The 8,672-nt window shown below is 40.0% G+C and overlaps 2 protein-coding genes across 5 annotated transcripts; both read right to left on the reverse strand.

Annotated features, from left to right (window-relative positions):
* Positions 1–10: 10 nt before the first annotated feature.
* On the reverse strand, positions 11–3,115 carry LOC103148016 (DNA endonuclease RBBP8-like). 3 transcript variants are annotated; one of them, XM_016678919.1, is made up of 8 exons: positions 2,688–3,115; positions 2,563–2,605; positions 2,392–2,487; positions 1,880–1,971; positions 1,238–1,310; positions 808–1,001; positions 633–725; positions 11–427 (listed from the first exon to the last, which is right to left on the reverse strand). In XM_016678919.1, exons 1-8 carry the CDS (start codon positions 2,788–2,790, stop codon positions 330–332), a joined length of 792 nt encoding a protein of 263 aa, XP_016534405.1. In that variant the 5' UTR covers positions 2,791–3,115; the 3' UTR covers positions 11–329. The 3 variants fall into 3 exon arrangements, with proteins under 3 accessions (XP_016534405.1, XP_016534404.1, XP_007566670.1); XM_016678918.1 differs by having other exon boundaries at positions 808–1,004; XM_007566608.2 differs by having other exon boundaries at positions 13–427; positions 808–983; positions 2,688–3,114.
* Positions 3,116–4,491: 1,376 nt separating this feature from the next.
* Positions 4,492–8,389, reverse strand: fam168b (family with sequence similarity 168 member B). Of its 2 annotated transcripts, none has more exons than XM_007566585.2 (7): positions 8,246–8,389; positions 6,969–7,060; positions 6,762–6,845; positions 5,970–6,112; positions 5,685–5,883; positions 5,481–5,605; positions 4,492–5,102 (listed from the first exon to the last, which is right to left on the reverse strand). In XM_007566585.2, the coding sequence occupies exons 2-6, from the start codon at positions 7,036–7,038 to the stop codon at positions 5,493–5,495; spliced, it is 609 nt and encodes a 202-aa protein (XP_007566647.1). In that variant the 5' UTR covers positions 7,039–7,060; positions 8,246–8,389; the 3' UTR covers positions 4,492–5,102; positions 5,481–5,492. The 2 variants fall into 2 exon arrangements, with proteins under 2 accessions (XP_007566647.1, XP_007566645.1); XM_007566583.2 differs by having other exon boundaries at positions 6,762–6,848; positions 8,246–8,387.
* Positions 8,390–8,672: the final 283 nt, after the last annotated feature.

Consider the following 8,672-nt stretch of genomic DNA (forward strand, 5'->3'; position numbering starts at 1 on the left):
TGCTTCCCATAGTTCAAGTGTTTCAAACTTTCAATTATTGTTCTGACTGCAGATTTATGAACGTAGTATTTTCGTTTTATCTTTTCCATTTTGAATATCGGCTCCAATTAATGGAAAGTGATGGACTGTCTAATCAACCTACAAGTACAAATTTAAAAAACATGGAGGGACTTTTATTTTGTAGAAATTAAGAGTTGAAATAAATATAGCACTTCTGACTTGCTTCTTTTAAAGCAATTTGTTCCATAATGTAGAAATATTTCACCAGATCCATCACTAATGCAATAAAATATGAATATATTTTTGTTGCATGTGTTGGGCGCTGTATGTTAATCACACAGAGCTGTACTTACAAGATGGCGACAGTCAAGCACCTCTAAAGCGCACGTTTCTGCAACTACCTTCTCAGTTTCTTCTTTCATGTCATCTGAAATAATGGAAATTTCAAAATAAAAGTCCACAGTACGACTTAAAAAGAAAAGAAAAAGACCACCAAATTTTACAGAATCTTAATCTGAAATTCTACAAACAATAGTACGAGTATTGTACTTGGTAAATATGCGATTTCTTTATGTATTTTTTCCCTCTTTCTGGTGTCATTAAGCTGTAAAAACCAGTAGGTGTGGTTATACTTGAGCTCTGGGATGTGTCCAGTTCACAAGTGTTTGGCACAAGCACTTCTCTCCCAGAATTCTTTGCACCTCCATCAGCCTCTTTCTTCAACTCTTTAATGAGAATAAAAAAACAGATAAAGATATATTTTATCGCCATGAGAGCTGATTGTTGGTGCCTCAAGATGGGGCCGACCATTAAAGAGGGAGTTATTCTTCTGCGGCAGCGGCGTCTCTGCGTAACGAACACGTCTGCTCTTGTCGGGGTGTTTACGTTTCCTCAGTCTGCTCGCCGCTGGCAGTGAGCTGGTCAGGATCGGCGAGTCCGGGATGACGCCCTCGTCCCGCTCCGACGTCTCCTCCAGGTCCGCACTGATGCAAAAACAACATCTGCTGATGAAAGGGGAAGTGAAACCTTCCTCTACCTTCCTGTCTGACACCAGAACCTGAAAAAGTTACTAAAATTACCAGAGAATAGCTAGTGAAGACCTGGGTTCAGTTTCCAAATAAAGAAATGTTTTTTTGTCTTTTCAACACCAGAAGTGAAACTTTAACAATAAATGATTTGACTTTAAATGAAAGAAAACTAAATTTCATGCTGCATTTATTTAAGCTAGCAGACTTACTGACGCATCTTCATCTTTTGCAGTTCAGCTTGAAGATTTCTGTTTTCATCTTCCAGGTTTTTGTTCTCATTTTCTGGAAGGTATAAAAAAACAAACAAACAAAAAAAAAACTCTTAAATACATCCCAGAATGTAAGATCATTATGCCCAGTGATGCTCAGAGTGACAAAGGTTCAAAACACACATGGTTCTTCAGGCTTTGGTAAGTAGAATAAGCAATAGATTAATCGATAACTAAACTTCTTAATACTTTTATTAGCTTTTTTTTATAAACCTTTTTAAAACATCTTTGGCTGCGTGATCGGATGGTTTCTCTCATTGTACATCAATTAGTCTAAATGTATTTAAAACAATCAGAGCACGTGGGGATGGGGATGACCAGCCACACTGATGAGTGATTGACAGCGCAAAGACCCGCCTCTTGACTCTGATTGGTTGCACTGAGGAAAGACAGAGGAGCTAAATTTTTTTCAATTATCCATCTGATACCATTCTGTCACTACATGGTGACAGGTTTCAAAATGTGTAAAAAAAAATATTTATGGGGTTAGGGTTACTGCAGCTTTTATACTTTAGATCAGTGGTTCCAAAACTTTTTCTCCTGGTTGAAAGTGCCTCTTAGTATAGAAAAAAAAAAAATTACTTAGTTTAGTGATGACAACCATATTCTGATCCTGACTGCTTTTCAGCTTCTCCTCCAAGGCAGCGCATCGATCACACTCTGCGACACGGAGCCTGGAAACAGGAAATGTTCTTCTCAGTTTGCTAGATGTCTTACAGCACAATTGTGACACTTCAAATGTGATGTAGCCTGTCAACTGTCCGCTTAGACAGATGCAACAATTATGGAGGCATAATCTCCCCACCGGCGCCGGTGGGGAGATTATGCCTCCATAATCCATAATCCAAATCTTCCCATTGGTTTGAAAATGCATTAGTAGTCATTATCCACATCTTAATTTGGAGCTATTTGGACTTTTAGCTTCTATATGTGCATTGGAAATAAATGTAACTTGAACCTACAAAGCATGCTTTTATTTTATTTTTAAAGCTATCCTAATTTTGTTCTCTTGTCTGCAATGCAACAAGATCCACCATTCTGTTTACCCTAAAAGTTCCCTGGGCAAAACAGAAGTGTGAGTCTTGTGAGGTTACCTGTCTTCCAGCAGGCCGATGGAGTCCTGGAGGCTTTTGTTTTGTTCCTTGAGCTGCTGGTTGCGATTATAAAACACCTCCAGCTTCTGAGCGTCTCTGCAACGAAACAAAGTTAACCTCAGCTGGCCTGCGGGTGATCAGTGCAGTTAGCAAATGGTGCAACATACTCACAGACAGCGGTCCTTTTTCAGCTTACTCACTTTCGACTCATATTCTAGAAGACGAAAAATGCTGAACGTGAATGTCTAAAACACAGTTTTAAGTTACTTGTATTTAATCTCGGCGGGGTGTGTTACCTTGTACCGTGTTCTGGTGGCACTCTTTTAGCTGCCTCCAAACGTCCTCAAAGAGGTCAGCGGGACTGACGGAGCAGCCGCTGCGGTCTCCTGGACTGCTCATCCTCCGTTGACCCGTCAGCAAGTTATTTTTTTATTCATTTAAATGTAGGCTAGACTCTTGACTATTTAATAAACGCAGCTGCGAATTTTCCAAGACAGCTTCAGCTACTAAAATACTACAAATTCGTTGCGGCTCATTTAGCTCGAAGGAAAGACACGAATAGTATTTACACCAACAGGTTTGAGACACAGCTACAGCAAAGAGGCAAATATCTGCGCTGAACTGAAAACAAACATGTCTCTCTACCTTGAAGTTAGCGCGCCGAGTTGCATCATGGGAAGTCTTCTTCTGGCGGCTGAGCGTCTGTGGTTCTGGCGCCCTCTACTGTTCAAGGCAAACTCTTTCACTCTCATAAGGTGACTTGCCGAAACATTTCGTCACATTGCAACGAAAAACTTCCACATATATTCTCAAGGCGTTATAAAATAGAAGAACATATAGTTAATTCGGAAGTAGAAGGAAATGATATGTTAATTAGAAACATATTTACAAAAAAAGATATTTTAAAAGACGAAGCCAAAAAGAAAATTACTAGCAACAATTGCATATCCTGTATTTTTAGGCAGGTGCTACTTGCAAAGAGAAAATAAAATTGTTTTTATAGGCTCATTTATTATATTCAATGGAACTACTTATACCTGAAAATGAGTTATGTAAGTGTAAAGTCATTATTTATTCATGGAAAGTATTTGAAAAAAAAAAAAAGAGAGAGAGAGACACAGAGGTTTTCCCTTATAGTTGGTTTTTATTTTTAGAGTACAAAACATGAACCAAAATCACAAAAATAACATTTACAAAACAGATTATTTAACTGAGGTGACCGAGGCAACATAGAAAAAGCATTTCTGAAACGAGTGATACTGGTGGGTTTACTTTGAGGTAAGACAGCGAGCCATGTCGAAGGGTAAATCAAAGAAAAAAAAATCTTGAACTGTTTTCACTTAGTGCCTTCATTCAGTAGTGCTATTCACAACTGGACTTGAACAATATGATGTTTTCCTAACATAGCCACAGTTAGCAGTGATTTAATGCTGTAGTGCGTCAGAACTACCTGGACACAAACTATCTCGATGTGAACGTTTAAAGCATGTTGCACTTGTATGGCACCGCTTTTTATGAACATTTTTTATTTTTCAACATTAAGACCGTTTCTTTTACGCGTGCGCGCACACACGCCCACGCCTACACACACACACGCACACACACAAAATGGCGTTCCCATTCATTTGTTCTCGTCAAACGATTCCCCCAACTTCTCTCCGTTCCTTGCTAAAGAACACTTCTGGCCAAAACGAAGACGCTGCAGCTCTAACAGGCCGAAACTGCTTTTGGTCTTTTTTCTATTTTTGTTTTTTTTTTTTAGAAAGCAAGTTTTCCTAAAAACACAGAAAAAGAAGAAGAGAAAGAAATGAAACACTCGGGCTGGTTAAGTTGCGGAATGGCTGTCAGTCAGAGGCACGAACTCAAACACTCCCCATCTCTTTTTTCCCCTCCCCCCAAAATACAAAAAAAAAAAAAAAAGTAAAGTAAAGACGCTGCGTCATTTAAGGAAACAATAAAAACCTTGCGTTACATATTGAAAGCAGTGGAAATGGTAAGACTCTGCGTCGGAGTACGCAGGCACGTTTTTGCATGAAAAATCTTTTTTTTTTTTTCACATTTATGAGACGGTCACTGGTGATTCAGCATTGCAGATTATTACTTTTTTTTTTAGTTCCTTTGGACGTGTGCCTTTTATTGACTTTGCATCTGTCACAGCAGGTAGATCAAGCTAGCATTACTTCATATATCTATATATATATATTTATATACACACACACACATGCATTCAACGTCATAGGTATCCTCCAAATAATAATAATAATTAAAAAAGGAAACAAACAAAAAAAGAAATAGAACTCCCTTTTTACCACTTCAGAGTTTAAGCTATAAAAACCTGCATGACAGTCCACAAAAGGTTCGCCTGGAGGTTTTTTTTTTTTTTTTTTTTTTTGCAGTTTGATGTGAGATATGAGGCCAGGCTGCAGAGGTGCTGATGCTGGCGGGGACTGGAAGGAAAGTGGGGGGGATGGGGGAATGCAGCCTTGTTGATATAAGAGGGATGGGGTAAGGGGAGGGATACATGGAGATGGGCCTATCCTTCCAAGCCCCCTCCATGTTGGAACGGGGCTCTGATCTATGTTAGTTGGGCTTTAGATTCACATTATGCTGGAAGAAGACTAAGTGGTTTGCAGACGCTGCGAGGGCAGGCCGCTGCCGAGAGCAAAAAACACTGGAGTAGAGTGTGAATGCATATCTAACGCCTTTGCGACCTGCGGGGAGAAGAACGGGCATGAGTCAAGACGGGTTTCTGCGCGCCGCTCGAAAACTATTCACACCCTTTGAACTACTTTATTTTTCTTCACATTTTGACACATAAAAAACAAACTCATTTTCATACTAGGATCATGAATGTTCTCAATGTTTTATGGATGCCAGAATGCATCGATAAAACCCATTAACAAATTGTTGAAAAAGTAACCGCTGTGTCCGCATTCCATATTTATTTCTTAAAATTAAAATCTTTTCGCATTGATCAATTTTAACACTCTTGACGTTTATGATGTGATAAAATGTGAAAAAGTTAAAGGGACGTGAATATTTCTGCAATATTGAGAGATTTTGGATATTCAGTCATACACTGGACTCACGCTTCAGTCTCTTCACCACTGTGAGGGCACATAACTGTAGCTGGGGGTGCCGGGGGGCCGATACGTGGGCATCGTAACTTGGTGGGGGGCAACGGGTGCTGGTGATGGACTTGTCAACAAAGTTCCTAGAAAGAAACACAAACAAACACGTTTCGTTTGGTCCCGAAGCGCACCGCTAACGTGTTGGAAACCGCCGAAGCTCACCTGCTGACATGGCCATGGTTGTGCCCGCTACCATCCCCATGGTTACACCGTTGGGGCGAGAGGGAGGGATGGGCGGGGCGTACATGGCCGCGGGCATCCCGTTGGGCTGGACCACCGTCGTGTGATGGATGACGTGAGGCGGAGCAGCGTACAGCGGCTGCGTGTAATAGGTGCCTTGCTGTTGTGACGGTATTAGCGCCTGGATCAAAGAGGAGCAACATATTTTTAGGAAAATACGATCACGCCGTCAGACATGACAGTCCAAACCTTTTCCCGGTCACTGACCTGTGCGTAAGGGCTCTGTTGGGGATAGGTGCTCCTCACAGGGTAAACGGCGGTGGGATATGGGTTCGGAGAGGAGGAATATGGCGGGACGGTCCCCGTGTTGGGAGAGCAGGACATTTTGAAAGCAGTGCCAGTGGCATAGCCTAGCAAGAGGAAACACTTTGTTTTATTCAGGGTTTCACCAACTTTGAAAACTTTTTTAAAGACCATTAATGACCGCCTCAAGTCACAGAACGCAACAAAGACGTTTGAGTGCGACTCTTTTGCCTGACAAAAAAAAAAAAAAATCCAGTGAGAAAAAGAAATACATGGAGTATATGAAATGAAATAGTCCTGCCAAGACAAACTTACCTTTTTAAAATGAATTTAAGATATTTTAAGGCCTTAATTTAAGATGAATAAATTTAACACTTTTTAATGATGCGCTGACAAACTGCTATTGCTTGCACATACTGTAAATTTTTAAAACAGTTAACTGGCATTGAAAATATCCACATTTAGAAACTTCTTTTTTTTTTTTCAAATAAAATAAGAAGTCACAGTTAGTGAAGTTATTACAAGTCCTATTAAATAAATGTGACTGAATAATCTCTTTTGTTATTAATGTGTCGTTTTGAGATTGGGAACTTTTAATTCATAATCATTGGTAAAAAGTCAAATGCTACTGTTGCAACTCCAGTAACATTTCAGTTATTTTAAGCAACAACTAAAATGCCACAATAATTGTAACAAACATTCAGGTGGTAAAGGAAGGCAAAAGAAAAACGTTCAAAGCGACAGTTCAGTTCTCACCGTTGGGGAAGCCCGGGTTTGCTCCTGCATAAACACTGGGACTGTATGCCGGTGCAGCGGTCGCGTATCCGACAGGGAATCCAGCTGCTGTGACCAAACAAAGGGGCGGGGGAAAAAAAGATTTGATTTGGAGAACCTTTATGAATCTGTGTTGCTTTTTTTTTCTTTTTTTTTTTTTTTTGCATGTGTTGCTGCAGAAGAAAGTACCTTGATAGCTCAAACCCTTTGTGTTGGTGAAGGGGACCCCTGTTGGTGCAGGGCTGTATACAGGATTCATGGCGTCTGTCTACTTATAGTAGCTGTGTTGAAAAAATAAAAAATAAAAACAAAAACCATTTAAGATACAAGTTAGGCAAGCCAGTGGAAAGTGGAAAACACACTATTCATTACCCATTTTTTAAAACATGAAGTATGTGCCTTTAAAACTAAATTCCAATATATTCATATACAAAGTATATGAATCTACTTTGTATATGAACATATTTTTTTATTATAAAAAAAATAAAATGCATCCTACAAACATGACTCTCACTTTCATCATACTGTTTGCTAAATAACCTAATAAAATGTTTATGTTTCAGAACATTGGTTTTTTTCCCCTCCATGTGACTTTAAACGCTCAGTTCTAGTTTCGACATTTTGTTATGCTGCCCTCTAGAGGTGATGTTTGGAAACACCATTACATCACTTCACAAAAAAAATCAATTTGAAGGAAATCCTGATAATTAGAACTTACATTTAATATTATTACTGTAGTCAAGATTTGTGTAAAAACAAGGTTGAAAGTTGTGCATTGGTTTATGCAAGCGTTCAGCACAAAAACAAACAAAAAAAAAACAATGCGGTCAATATCTCTTAATAAAAGTATCACTTTCGAAATAAAAACCACATTAGACAAAATAGTTTTAGCCATATTGGCGGTAATTAAATTTGCTTATTTGACCTAACTTCAGCGGCACTTTATTGGAATATAATTATTTTCTTTAAAAATGAAGTCTATTTAAGCACAATTTTCGGATTTTCTTTAAAAACCCGTTCCCTGAAGGTCTTAGCAACACCAAGGACTTTGTGTGTGCTCTGCTAAATGAGACGTCAGGTGTTCTCCTTGTGCATAAGAAAAGATGGCAACCTCTCTCTCAGCGGAGGAATTCCGAAACATCCCGTCGCTTTGTTATCATTAAGCTAGCTTAGCTCGCAGGTTTTAAATGGCACCCAAACTGCGGCTACCTCAGCGCGCCTGGTCCTCGCATGTTTTTCTCGGATGTCCCGTGTGACCTGCAGATCACCCGTATGACCGCGCCGAGCCGCGGGACAGTCCCCGGACAGCCCGCAGACGGGACGGACTTGTCAACAGGCCGCGCTGCTCCGGACAGGAGGAAGGCAGGCAACCGAGACAGCTGTGCTCTTGCACTGACGGACTGTCCCAACATTGCACACAACTCTCAACTCTGACTCATTTCAACACAACCCGAGCTGGAACTTACTGTCAACGTTTCCACCGTGCGTTTGCTCCCAGCTCCGGTCCTCCGCTGTTAAATAAAAACTGAGCTAGCTGGTGTTTTGTTCCCAGATGCTTTGCTTAACTCTTTTGAGCACCATGCGTCACTTCCGTGTGTGTTCTGTCACGTGGTCTTCATAGCACAATCCTTCGCCGCATTGGCTTCGTTGCTCTGGCAGAAACGATACGCCAAGCATGTCCGCCATATTGAGAGTGGCAAGTTCATTGTGAAAGGAAGAAACCGAGTTCATCAGATTTAAAACAAAAATGATAAACGTTAGGTGAATTTGATGAGTAATTTTTAATCAGTAAGATTTTTATTTCAATACAAATAACAGAGACTTCTGCACGACCTTAAAATAACAGTGTGAAACAAAATTAACACAGTCGCAATCTACTACATTTAATTAAGT

The sequence above is a fragment of the Poecilia formosa genome, unplaced genomic scaffold (genome assembly GCF_000485575.1).
Source record: "Poecilia formosa unplaced genomic scaffold, Poecilia_formosa-5.1.2 Scaffold193, whole genome shotgun sequence".
Lineage (NCBI taxonomy): Eukaryota > Metazoa > Chordata > Actinopteri > Cyprinodontiformes > Poeciliidae > Poecilia > Poecilia formosa.

Coding starts and splice junctions, on each gene's coding strand:
- LOC103148016 (XM_016678918.1), bottom strand. CDS start 2,790: ATGAGCAGTCCAGGAGACCGCAGCGGCTGCTCCGTCAGTCCCGCTGAC. Junction 2,488..2,562: donor CTGAAAAAGGACCGCTGTCT/GTGAGTATGTTG, acceptor GTTTCGTTGCAG/AGACGCTCAGAAGCTGGAGG. Junction 1,005..1,237: donor CAAAAGATGAAGATGCGTCA/GTAAGTCTGCTA, acceptor CCCTTTCATCAG/CAGATGTTGTTTTTGCATCA.
- fam168b (XM_007566583.2), bottom strand. CDS start 7,038: ATGAATCCTGTATACAGCCCTGCACCAACAGGGGTCCCCTTCACCAAC. Junction 6,849..6,968: donor AAAGGGTTTGAGCTATCAAG/GTACTTTCTTCT, acceptor GTTTGGTCACAG/CAGCTGGATTCCCTGTCGGA. Junction 5,606..5,684: donor AACCATGGCCATGTCAGCAG/GTGAGCTTCGGC, acceptor GTTTCTTTCTAG/GAACTTTGTTGACAAGTCCA.